Here is a 16,154-nt window from a genome sequence, read left to right as displayed (position 1 = left end):
AGGTTCACGTGACAGGAGCATAATGAGTCAGGATAGGACACATTGTGACTGACCCGGTCAGGAAGCGAACGTGGGTGTCTGTGTCATCCTTTCCAGTCTCCGTTTCTCTCCATCCAGACTAAAACACTACTGCAGAGATTCCAAACTAAAAGGAGACCAGTCATGTTTCCAGAAGTCTCTGTTTTAGGGTCTTGAAAACTCTGGAGGAGTGTGGATGCCAGGTGTAAACATAGCAAATGTGATGCATTTTGAAACTAAAACATAGTAATCTGGACATAGTCTAAGAGATGGTTTTGGTGTTGAGGCTCGTGTTTGTTCCTTTATTATGTGTCTCTTGTATCTCGAGTAGGAATTCTTGACTTCAGAGCCAACATCATTACCTACTCCAAAATGACTCTGAAAATGTTTTTCAACTCCTTTGATTTCATGCCTGGGATCCTTCTTTCACCATGTCATACAGTCATTCTGGTAACAGTTGACTGATTCATTAGTGGTAGCTATTACATACACCTATTCTTGTGTCATTTTGACCACGACCCATAATGAGGCTCTTCACTTCACTATTGCCGTTTTTCCACTACCAACGCGGCTGAGCTGGGCTGAGCCGTGCCGTGCTGAGTTGGGCTGAGTCGAGCTGAGCGGGGCTGTTGGAGTTGCATTTCGACTACAACCGCGCTGAACCGTGCTGGCTGGAAGTGGGTGGACACATTGGGTGGAGTTAGTGAAAGTGGGTGGACGTCAGGTGATGTCGTTAGGCGGCGCAAACAGTGACATCAGTGATCTTTTAAGCGGTAGTCTCACAACCCGGAGAGTAAACAATAAACATGGAGGACATGGAGTCGTTAGTGTTGCTGGTCTTGGTGCTGTGGCTTGTTGTCACCGACAACGCCAACAGATACTGGCAAGAGCGTATAGATGAGGCGAGGCGCATAAGGCTTCATAATTCTCGTAATTCGTAATTCTCCTTCTTCCGGGTTTACGGTGTTTACAGATCCCAGCGTGCTCGCGGGGTGTGTGTGGGCATGTGAGGACACTCCTCCTCACCAATCAGTGCACAGGGGAGTGTCTGCTCATGCCCCTAGCCCCACTCAGCTCGGTTTGGCTCGCTTCAGCCCCACTCCAAAACCGTGCGAGTTTTGGGAGCTGAGCAGGGCTGAAGCGAGCTGAGTCGTGCTACTCTTAGGCCGAATCCCATTTCACCCCTTGGACCAACCCCTTGGCCCTTCCCCTCCATTTTGCGCGTTCACTTGAAGGGGTAGGGGTATCCCAATCCCAGTTAACGCGGAGGGGTAGGGGAAGGGGTAGGGCTTCTGTACCCCTCCAAACGGAGATTTTCCTGGAGCAGACTCCGAACGAAGGGGTTTGAGTGATTTCCCACAATGCCATGCGGATTTCAGCGAGATTTCATGCGGATTTCATAAAGATGGCGGTTCCCGCGGCGAAAGATTGTCATAAATGTATTTTCTCCGTTATTTACGTGTTTTAAGTTGTTATCCAGAGGAAACACGCCGCTTGATTCGCTTTCGAGCTGAGAATGAGCAGCGATTTCTGAAATCCAAGCTGCTGCTAAAAAGCTTTGGGAGTGAGTATTGTTTTCGGTTGCTTTACTGCGTACGTTTTGTTCTGTTATTCTCGCTTTTATTGTTTACATGAGTGTTCTGACACCTCATTCTGTCGGATGTGGTGCACGAAGCGCCAAAGATCTCCCATTCAGTGGTGTTAGTTAACAAATCACACCCTGCCAGCAGAGATCTCTGGCTCTGACTGTAGCGGCTGGTCGCAGCCAATGACGCATTTGGTCGCGTTTTGCTAACGTAAACGCTGACGGAGGTACCCGATGACGTATGCGATCGTTGAAGGGCTATCCCAATACGTAAGGGTTGAATTTCAAGCCCTATCCCTTGTAGCTCAGTTTCAAGGGGAAGGGCCAAGGGGAAGGCGGAGGGGAAGGGGGAGGGGTAGGGGTAGAAATTAGAATTGGGATTGGGCCTTAGATAGTCGAAACGCGAGCCGTGTCGGGCTGAAGTGAGCTGAAGCGAGCTGAAGTGAGCTGAAAAAGGGTAGTGGAAAAGGGCCATATGTTGTTGTGCAAGGTCACTGTGGCATCAGCCAGTCAGCCACTTGTCTGTTCAAACAGCCAAGGTGAGAGGATTATCCAGTATGAGAAATGCTCTTAATAGCCCTTAACGCTATCCCTTCTTAAAGCTGTCATACTGTGTGGGCTGAGTATACAATACTTCTATCAGAGAGCTATGGTGTCTGCCTACATACCTGCACGTAAATGTGTGCACATGTGGGTGGTGTCACGCGTAACAAAATAGAATGTAGAGCAAAAGAAGAAAACGCTACTCCTGTTTTTACTGTAGCAGTGAAATGGAGATGATGTTGACACCGAGTTGCTTACAGTGAACACGAGGATACACAAGTCTTGCATACATTTATTTCTCTAATGAAAAAGTCGTGGCAGAAGTGGTGTGTTTGAAGACATACAGGGTAATTTCATTCCACCACCTGGATGAAGGACAGATAAGATGATGCTCCTGTGCACAAAGCAAACTCCATGAAGACATGGTGTGTGAAGGTTGGAGTGAGGAACTCGAGTGTCCTGCACAGAGCCCTGACTGAACTCAACCCCACTGAACACTTTTGGGACGAACTGAAACACCGACTGCACCCCAGACCTCCCCACCCAACATCAGGGTCTTATCTCATGAATGCTCTTGTAACTGAATGAACACTAATCCCCACAGCCACGCCCCAAAACCGAGTGGAGAGCCTTTGCAGAAGAGAAGGGTGGAGCTCATAATAACAGGAAAAGTGGAATAAATCTGGACTGGAGTGTTCAACAAGGACATATGTGTGTGATGGTCAGAGGTGCACATACTTTTGGCCATATAATGTAGTTAGTTGTCCTGAATTACATCAAGGTTACATGGAGTTCTCCAGGAAAATCACAAGATGTTGATGTGGAGGTGCAGCTCGATGGATATACAGTGTGTTACTGCTCCTCATATCATTGATGGCCTGTTCAGTTCACTCTCAGCTGCTCATCACACTCGACCTGGGGGGGGGGGGGGGGGGGGGGAGGGTCCTCTATCGATGCTCCATCTTTCAGTTTTTATTATTTTATGAAGGAGGATTTTCCACGAAGGGGATCTGGCAACTGCACTGTCTCTTATCATTATTGATGTGAACTTCGAGGCCCCCCCCCCCCCCCACTCTCTCTCTCACTTGCTCACTCTCTCCCACTCTCTCTCTCTCTCTCTCTCACACACACACACTTTGTGGGGGAGTGTGTTCAGGCAGTTACTAACATTGCTATTTTTGGCATTATCGTGTGTATTTGTGTGTGTGTGTGTGTGTGTGTGTGATGCAGACAACTCTCGCTCTATTTATGCTGTAGGCTGAGAGAGCGAGAGAGAGAGAGAGAAAGAGAGTGAGTGAGGGAATGAGAATGATACTCAGGTGAATTGTGGACTGCTGGAAGAAAACATTCACAGCCAGACACACGGAGCACATTGTTGCACACACACACACACACACACACACACACACACACACACACACACACACACACACACGTATATCTATAATGGCGAGTTTTGGGAAGCTGATTAATCGGAGAGATGAACGTCGCAGTGGAAGCTACTGCTGTAGTGCAGCTGAGGCCAGGTACAATACAGTGTGTGTGCGTGTGTGCGTGTGTGTGTGTTTACACACACACACGCGCACACACACACACACACACACACACACAAGACACACATGGAAAATAGAGTGTTTGTGAATGAGATGCTGCATGTGTTTGTTGATGCATGTATATTCAAGGTAAAGCGCACACACACATGCTTTGTTGTGGAGAGTGTGTGAAGTGTTCCTATAGATTGTATCGTACAGATATTGTATAATTAATATCACTATGGGGTGTATGTTAAACTGCCGCTTCCTCATGCCCCCCCGAGCCTCCCATGTTCCTGATGATCTGTACATCTAGTTGTGTATGTTAGATTTCTTAGATTACATGTTGCTCTTTATTAGTCAATCCTAGTGATTATTTATTTTGTGTTTCAGGCTTGGTGCTTCATCACTGATCAATTCATTTTATTTATGTAATATGTGTTTGCAAATATTTGTGTCCCCAATGGATGAAATGATCAATTTTTCATGATTTGTCACAGATCATTGGAGCGGCATCTGCAGAGACCCCTGCTGGCCAAGTCTAGAACATTACCCAGCATCCCTCAGTCTCCCATCGTGGGCCGTGTGCATCAGAACTCTCAGCTGGTTGGTGGAAGTGAGCCCTGCTCCCAATTGGCATCTAGCCCCACCCACCTCAGTGCTTGCACACTGCCCCCTGCAGGTACTGCATAGACATTACACATTCTTATCTCTATTTTAAATAAAAGAAAAACTCCGTGTCCACCATGTTTAGCATGGGAGGGGTGTCTCCATTGTGGCTATCCTCAGTAGTTCTTGAGGTTAGCTATGATGTACAGTCTTCTAAAGGCTAATTTCAAGGCAAGTGTTTTTGACTTCCAGGGGTTTGTACTTTCATTGATAGTCTGCATCTCACCTGAGGTATAACTACAGGAAAGTTAATACAGACAGTTGTTTGGATGGCTTTGGAAATGTCCATGGAAATGCCAATATGTGAGAACCTTCTCTGAACCACTGATGGGCAAGATACAATTATTAAACCCCTTGAAAAAGGGCTTCATTTTGATGGAATGCCTGTTGGAGATTTGCAAGAAGAGGGAAAAGGAGAAATTAAAATTTAGCTTTAATGGTAGAACTCACTATTTTGCTAGCAGTTAACTCAGATTTTTAGAGATACATTGGGATAGAAAAAAATAATAAACAGTTGCAAAGATGCTGGTTTTGAGCTGATGTGATATAACCAAGCATTTATCAAGTTAAGGGACATCCTATTTAATCTCTCTCTGTAGCAGTCCCGAAGTAACTAATTAGCAATGTTTTGTAACCCATTATCACAAATAACTAACTGGTATTATTATATGTATCCATCCATTGTTTATCTCTTCCGCTTACCCGTCTGGGTTGTGGGGGAAGCTGGAGCCAATCCCAGCTGACTTCAGGTGAGAGGTGTGGTTCACCCTCAGCAGGCCATCGGTCTATCACAGGGCTATGCAGAGACTAACAATCATCACACTCACATTCAGACCTATGGGGGATTTAAATTAGCCAGTTTATCTAATCTACGTCTTTGGACTGTGGGAGGAAACCTGAGCACCCAGAGGAAACCCACGCAAGCATGAGGAGAACATGCAAACTCCACCCAGTCAATGATGAGGTTCAAACCAAGAACCTTCTTGCTGTGATGCAACAGTGATAACCACTGGACCACCCTGCCAACCTATTCTATGTACGTTGAGGTTGAAATAAAGGTATGTTTTAATTTAATAAATAAGACTAATACAAAAGTACGGCAGGCGGCACGGTGGTGTAGTGGTTAGCGCTGTCGCCTCACAGCAAGAAGGTCCGGGTTCGAGCCCCGTGGCCGGCGAGGGCCTTTCTGTGCGGAGTTTGCATGTTCTCCCCGTGTCCGCGTGGGTTTCCTCCGCGTGCTCCGGTTTCCCCCACAGTCCAAAGACATGCAGGTTAGGTTAACTGGTGACTCTAAATTGAGCGTAGGTGTGAATGTGAGTGTGAATGGTTGTCTGTGTCTATGTGTCAGCCCTGTGATGACCTGGCGACTTGTCCAGGGTGAACCCCGCCTTTCGCCCGTAGTCAGCTGGGATAGGATCCAGCTCGCCTGCGACCCTGTAGAACAGGATAAAGCGGCTAGAGATAATGAGATGAGATGAGACAATAGTAACATACCACTTTCAGACTTTCAGGCCCAGGCTAAAGTCTTGATAATTGTCTCATTGAATCCCCCCTGCACCTTCCCAAGCCCAGAAATGGGAGGGCTGCGGCAGGAAGGGCATCCAGCATAAAACAAGGCTCCAATTAATATGACATATGGATCAATAGGGTTCACATGGACCCCGACCAGGCAATAGTGCTGGACAAGGGAGAAGAAGATGATGATGAATCCTCCTTGCACCCTTGGGACCAACAACATCAGTAGTCTTGAGCACAACTACTAACTACATCACCCTGGATATGCAGAACAAAGTGTTCCAGTGGGTAGAGCTAACAAGATGAGAGTGTCAGTGGATTTCACTGCTCCTTGGCTCTATGATTCTCTGGTCTGCAGAGGTGGCTGCTGGTCTGGTGCTACTGGCTGGGTGGGACACCGAGAGGTTGAACACTGGGTCACAGAAGTTGTGTGACATTAAACTCAATACACAGCTTGAGCTGCTTTTGGTCCATGACCATGGTTTACCAATTCAATGAAATTTTTGACCAGGATACTCTTCAGAGTTCCAAAAGGTCTCCATTTTGATGAATAGCACTAGACATTCTGGCTGTGGGTCACAAAAGGTGTGCTTACAGGATGGGCATGCAGGAGATACACACTGCACTCTTTCAGAGCTGATGTTTGGTGAGGAGCATCATACAAAAACAGAGGCTTCATGGCAGCACCAGGAAAATGCAAGAGCATTCAAAACCTGCAGTGAAACACCACTCAGAGCAGTGGTCCCTGTTTGTTCCCCTTACTGCATCTCGCCCATGAGACTGGGGAGCAGAGAGGGGGATGGGCAAGTCTGTGATCAGACCCTCTGAGCCCAGCTGCTGGAGGACTCCATAAGGGGTCATTTCACCATCTTGCTTGTGTAAGAACATCACAGTGGGTGGAAGGTGGGATAAGTGAGGAGGGTTCTGACTGCATGTTCCCTCGGTATTGCTCATCATGAGAGTTACGTCACCGAACATCAAATAAACACTTAAAGGTGTGGAATTATGAACAGAGGTCCTCTCCCTCTCTCTCTCTCACTGTCTGTCTCTCTCTCTCTCTCTCTCTCTCTCCCTGTCTATCTGTCTGTCTTTCATTCTTTCCCTCTCTGTCTGTCTCTCTTTCTTTCTCTCTCACCCTGTCTTTCTGTCCATTTCTTTCTCTCTCTTTCTCTCTGTTCTCTCTCTCTCTCTCCCTCTGTCTGTCTGTTTGTCTGTCTCTCTCTGTATCTGGGTTAAGCATATCAAGATTTGCTTTTTCCTAAATAAATAAAAGTCCCCATAATTTCCCCCACATTGGTTGCTAAGCAACTAGTGTCACCAGCACTAGAGTGTGTGAGTGAAACACACATTCATGACACATATCAAACACACACATTCATTACAAACGTCAAACATACGCACATTCGTTGCACACATCAAACACACACACATTCATTACACATCTCAAACACACACACATTACACATATCAAACACACACACACATACATACACACACACACACACACACACACACACACACACACACACACACACACACACATTCATTACACATCTCAAACACACACATTCATTACACATATCAAACACACAGATTCATTACACATCTCAAACACACACACATTCATTACACATATCAAACACACACACATTCATTACACATATCAAACACACACACACACACATACACACACACACACACACACACACACACATTCATTACACATATCAAACACACACACATTCATTACACATCTCAAACACACACACATTCATTACACATATCAAACACACACACACACATACATTACACATCTCAAACACACACACATTCATTACACATATCAAACACACACACATTCATTACACATATCAAATACAAACACATTCATTACACATATCAAACACACACACATTCATTACACATATCAAACACACACACACATTCATTACACATCTCAAACACACTCACATTCATTACACATCTCAAACACACTCACATTCATTACACATGTCAAACACACACACATTCATTACACATCTCAAACACACTCACATTCATTACACATGTCAAACACACACACATTCATTACACATATCAAACACACACACATTCATTACACATATCAAACACACACACATTCATTACACATATCAAACACACACACATTCATTACACATCTCAAACACACACACATTCATTACACATCTCAAACACACACACATTCATTACACATATCAAACACACACACATTCATTACACATATCAAACACACACACATTCATTACACATATCAAACACACACACATTCATTACACATATCAAACACACACACATTCATTACACATCTCAAACACACACACATTCATTACACATATCAAACACACTCACATTCATTACACATCTCAAACACACACACATTCATTACACATCTCAAACACACTCACCTTCATTACACATATCAAACACACACACATTCATTACACATATCAAACACACACACATTCATTACACATCTCAAACACACACACATTCATTACACATATCAAACACACACACATTCATTACACATCTCAAACACACACACATTCATTACACATATCAAACACACACACATTCATTACACATATCAAACACACACACATTCATTACACATATCAAACACACACACATTCATTACACATATCAAACACACACATTCATTACACATCTCAAACACACACACATTCATTACACATATCAAACACACACATTCATTACACATCTCAAACACACACACATTCATTACACATATCAAACACACACATTCATTACACATATCAAACACACACACATTACACATATCAAACACACACACATTCATTACACATATCAAACACACACACATTACACATATCAAACACACACACATTCATTACACATATCAAACACACACATTCATTACACATCTCAAACACACACACATTCATTACACATATCAAACACACACATTCATTACACATCTCAAACACACACATTCATTACACATATCATATCAAACAGACACATTCATTACACATATCAAACACACACACATTCATTACACATATCAAACACACACACATTCATTACACATATCAAACACACACACATTCATTACACTTCTCAAACACACACACATTCATTACACATATCAAACACACACACATTCATTACACATCTCAAACACACTCACATTCATTACACATCTCAAACACACTCACATTCATTACACATGTCAAACACACACACATTCTTTGCACATCTCAAACACACACACATTCATTACACATATCAAACACACACACATTCATTACACGTCAAACACACACACATTCATTACACATATCAAACACACACACATTCATTACACATCTCAAACACACACACATTCATTACACATATCAAACACACACACATTCATTACACATATCAAACACACACACATTCATTACACATATCAAACACACACATTCATTACACATCTCAAACACACACACATTCATTACACATCTCAAACACACACACATTCATTACACATATCAAACACACACATTCATTACACATCTCAAACACACACACATTCATTACACATATCAAACACACACATTCATTACACATCTCAAACACACACACATTCATTACACATATCATATCAAACAGACACACACATTACACATATCAAACACACACACATTCATTACACATATCAAACACACACACACATTCATTACACATATCAAACACACACACATTCATTACACATCTCAAACACACACACACATTCATTACACATCTCAAACACACACACACATTCATTACACATCTCAAACACACACACATTCATTACACATATCAAACACACACACACATTCATTACACATCTCAAACACACACACATTCATTACACATATTAAACACACACACATTCATTACACATATCAAACACACACACACATACATTACACATATCAAACACACACATTCATTACACATCTCAAACACACACACATTCATTACACATATCAAACACACACATTCATTACACATCTCAAACACACACACATTCATTACACATATCAAACACACACACATTCATTACACATCTCAAACACACTCACATTCATTACACATCTCAAACACACTCACATTCATTACACATGTCAAACACACACACATTCATTACACATCTCAAACACACTCACATTCATTACACATATCAAACACACACACATTCATTACACATATCAAACACACACACATTCATTACACATCTCAAACACACACACATTCATTACACATATCAAACACACACATTCATTACACATCTCAAACACACACACATTCATTACACATATCAAACACACACACATTCATTACACATCTCAAACACACACACATTCATTACACATATCAAACACACACATTCATTACACATATCAAACACACACACATTACACATATCAAACACACACACATTCATTACACATATCAAACACACACACATTACACATATCAAACACACACACATTCATTACACATCTCAAACACACACACATTCATTACACATATCAAACACACACACATTCATTACACATATCAAACACACACACATTCATTACACATCTCAAACACACACACATTCATTACACATCTCAAACACACACACATTCATTACACATATCAAACACACACATTCATTACACATCTCAAACACACACACATTCATTACACATATCAAACACACACATTCATTACACATATCAAACACACACACATTACACATATCAAACACACACACATTCATTACACATATCAAACACACACACATTCATTACACATATCAAACACACACATTCATTACACATCTCAAACACACACACATTCATTACACATATCAAACACACACACATTCATTACACATATCAAACACACACACATTCATTACACATCTCAAACACACACACATTCATTACACATCTCAAACACACTCACATTCATTACACATGTCAAACACACACACACATTCATTACACATATCAAACAGACACATTCATTACACATATCAAACACACACACACATTCATTACACATATCAAACACACACACATTCATTACACATCTCAAACACACACACATTCATTACACATATCAAACAGACACATTCATTACACATATCAAACACACACAAATTCATTACACATATCAAACACACACACATTCATTACACATATCAAACACACTCACATTCATTACACATCTCAAACACACACACACATTCATTACACATATCAAACACACACACATTCATTACACATATCAAACACACACACACACATTCATTACACATATCAAACACACACACATTCATTACACATATCAAACACACACACACACACACACACACACACACACACACACACATTCATTACACATCTCAAACACACACACATTCATTACACATATCAAACACACACACATTCATTACACATATCAAACACACACATTCATTACACATATCAAACACACACACATTCATTACACATCTCAAACACACACACATTCATTACACATATCAAACACACACACATTCATTACACATATCAAACACACACACATTCATTACACATCTCAAACACACTCACATTCATTACACATATCAAACACACACACATTCATTACACATATCAAACACACACACATTCATTACACATATCAAACACACATACATTCATTACACATATCAAACACACTCACATTCATTACACATCTCAAACACACTCACATTCATTACACATCTCAAACACACACACACACACACACACACACACACACACACACACACACACACACACACATTCATTACACATATCAAACACACACACATTCATTACACATCTCAAACACACACACATTCATTACACATATCAAACACACACACACATTCATTACACATATCAAACACACACACATTCATTACACATATCAAACACACACACACACATTCATTACACATATCAAACACACACACATTCATTACACATATCAAACACACACATATTCATTACACATCTCAAACACACACACATTCATTACACATATCAAACACACACACAAATTCATTACACATATCAAACACACACACATTCATTACACATATCAAACACACTCACATTCATTACACATCTCAAACACACACATTCATTACACATATCAAACACACACATTCATTACACATATCAAACAGACACATTCATTACACATCTCAAACACACACACATTCATTACACATCTCAAACACACACACATTCATTACACATATCAAACAGACACATTCATTACACATATCAAACACACACACAAATTCATTACACATATCAAACACACACACATTCATTACACATCTCAAACACACACACATTCATTACACATATCAAACAGACACATTCATTACACATATCAAACACACACACAAATTCATTACACATATCAAACACACTCACATTCATTACACATCTCAAACACACTCACATTCATTACACATATCAAACAGACACATTCATTACACATATCAAACACACACACACATTCATTACACATCTCAAACACACACACACATTCATTACACATATCAAACACACACACACATTCATTACACATCTCAAACACACTCACATTCATTACACATATCAAACAGACACATTCATTACACATATCAAACACACACACACACATTCATTACACATCTCAAACACACACACATTCATTACACATATCAAACACACACACACATTCATTACACATCTCAAACACACACACATTCATTACACATATCAAACACACACACATTCATTACACATATCAAACACACACACATTCATTACACATATCAAACACACACACATTCATTACACATCTCAAACACACACACATTCATTACACATATCAAACACACACACATTCATTACACATATCAAACACACACACATTCATTACACTTCTCAAACACACTCACATTCATTACACATCTCAAACACACTCACATTCATTACACATATCAAACACACACACATTCATTACACATATCAAACACACACACATTCATTACACATCTCAAACACACTCACATTCATTACACATCTCAAACACACACACATTCATTACACATATCAAACACACACACATTCATTACACATCTCAAACACACTCACATTCATTACACATATCAAACACACACACATTCATTACACATATCAAACACACACACATTCATTACACATATCAAACACACATACATTCATTACACATATCAAACACACTCACATTCATTACACATCTCAAACACACTCACATTCATTACACATCTCAAACACACACACATTCATTACACATATCAAACACACACACACATTCATTACACATATCAAACACACACACATTCATTACACATCTCAAACACACACACATTCATTACACATATCAAACACACACACATTCATTACACATCTCAAACACACACACATTCATTACACATATCAAACACACACACATTCATTACACATATCAAACACACTCACATTCATTACACATATCAAACACACACACATTCATTACACATATCAAACACACACACATTCATTACACATCTCAAACACACACACACATTCATTACACATATCAAACAGACACATTCATTACACATATCAAACACACACACAAATTCATTACACATATCAAACACACACACATTCATTACACATATCAAACACACTCACATTCATTACACATATCAAACACACACACATTCATTACACATATCAAACAGACACATTCATTACACATATCAAACACACACACACATTCATTACACATCTCAAACACACACACATTCATTACACATATCAAACACACACACATTCTTTACACATATCAAACACACACACATTCATTACACATATCAAACACACACACATTCATTACACATATCAAACACACACACATTCATTACACATATCAAACACACACACACATTCATTACACATATCAAACACACACACACATTCATTACACATCTCAAACACACACACATTCATTACACATATCAAACACACACACATTCATTACACATATCAAACACACACACATTCATTACACATCTCAAACACACATTCATTACACATATCAAACACACACATTCATTACACATATCAAACACACACACATTCATTACACATATCAAACACACACACATTCATTACACATATCAAACACACTCACATTCATTACACATATCAAACACACACACATTCATTACACATATCAAACACACACACATTCATTACACATCTCAAACACACACACATTCATTACACATATCAAACACACACACATTCATTACACATCTCAAACACACACACATTCATTACACATATCAAACACACACACATTCATTACACATCTCAAACACACACACATTCATTACACATCTCAAACACACACACATTCATTACACATCTCAAACACACACACATTCATTACACATCTCAAACACACTCACATTCATTACACATCTCAAACACACACACATTCATTACACATATCAAACACACACACATTCATTACACATATCAAACACACACACATTCATTACACATATCAAACACACACACATTCATTACACATCTCAAACACACACACACATTCATTACACATATCAAACACACACACATTACACATATCAAACACACACACATTCATTACACATATCAAACAGACACATTCATTACACATATCAAACAGACACATTCATTACACATATCAAACACACACACACATTCATTACACATCTCAAACACACACACATTCATTACACATATCAAACACACACACATTCTTTACACATATCAAACACACACACATTCATTACACATATCAAACACACACACACATTCATTACACATATCAAACACACACACATTCATTACACATATCAAACACACACACACATTCATTACACATATCAAACACACACACACATTCATTACACATCTCAAACACACACACATTCATTACACATATCAAACACACACACATTCATTACACATATCAAACACACACACATTCATTACACATCTCAAACACACATTCATTACACATATCAAACACACACATTCATTATACATATCAAACACACACACATTCATTACACATATCAAACACACACACATTCATTACACATATCAAACACACTCACATTCATTACACATATCAAACACACACACATTCATTACACATCTCAAACACACACACATTCATTACACATATCAAACACACACACATTCATTACACATCTCAAACACACACACATTCATTACACATATCAAACACACACACATTCATTACACATCTCAAACACACATTCATTACACATCTCAAACACACACACATTCATTACACATATCAAACACACTCACATTCATTACACATATCAAACACACACATTCATTACACATCTCAAACACACACACATTCATTACACATCTCAAACACACATTCATTACACATATCAAACACACACATTCATTACACATATCAAACACACACACATTCATTACACATATCAAACACACACACATTCATTACACATATCAAACACACTCACATTCATTACACATCTCAAACACACATTCATTACACATATCAAACACACACACATTCATTACACATCTCAAACACACACACATTCATTACACATCTCAAACACACACACATTCATTACACATCTCAAACACACATTCATTACACATCTCAAACACACACACATTCATTACACATATCAAACACACTCACATTCATTACACATATCAAACACACACATTCATTACACATCTCAAACACACACACATTCATTACACATCTCAAACACACATTCATTACACATATCAAACACACACATTCATTACACATATCAAACACACACACATTCATTACACATCTCAAACACACACACATTCATTACACATATCAAACACACTCACATTCATTACACATATCAAACACACATTCATTACACATATCAAACACACACACATTCATTACACATATCAAACACACACACATTCATTACACATATCAAACACACACACATTCATTACACATATCAAACACACACACATTCATGACACATATCAAACACACACACATTCATTACACATATCAAGCACACACACATTCATTACACATCTCAAACACACACACATTCATTACACATCTCA

At 39.5% G+C, this 16,154-nt stretch overlaps 1 protein-coding gene across 2 annotated transcripts in view; it reads left to right on the top strand.

Annotated features, from left to right (window-relative positions):
• LOC132887250 (ankyrin repeat and fibronectin type-III domain-containing protein 1) overlaps nt 1–16,154 on the top strand; it is a 280,949-nt gene that overhangs the window by 44,194 nt on the left and 220,601 nt on the right. For both annotated transcript variants that reach the window (XM_060922780.1, XM_060922779.1), the window contains exon 3: nt 4,179–4,360. In XM_060922780.1, the coding sequence (XP_060778763.1) occupies nt 4,179–4,360 (182 nt within the window). The remainder of the gene's footprint in view (nt 1–4,178; nt 4,361–16,154) is intronic.

Source organism: Neoarius graeffei, chromosome 5 (genome assembly GCF_027579695.1).
Source record: "Neoarius graeffei isolate fNeoGra1 chromosome 5, fNeoGra1.pri, whole genome shotgun sequence".
Classification (NCBI taxonomy): Eukaryota; Metazoa; Chordata; class Actinopteri; order Siluriformes; family Ariidae; genus Neoarius; species Neoarius graeffei.
This window is presented reverse-complemented; position numbering and strand designations above follow the sequence as displayed.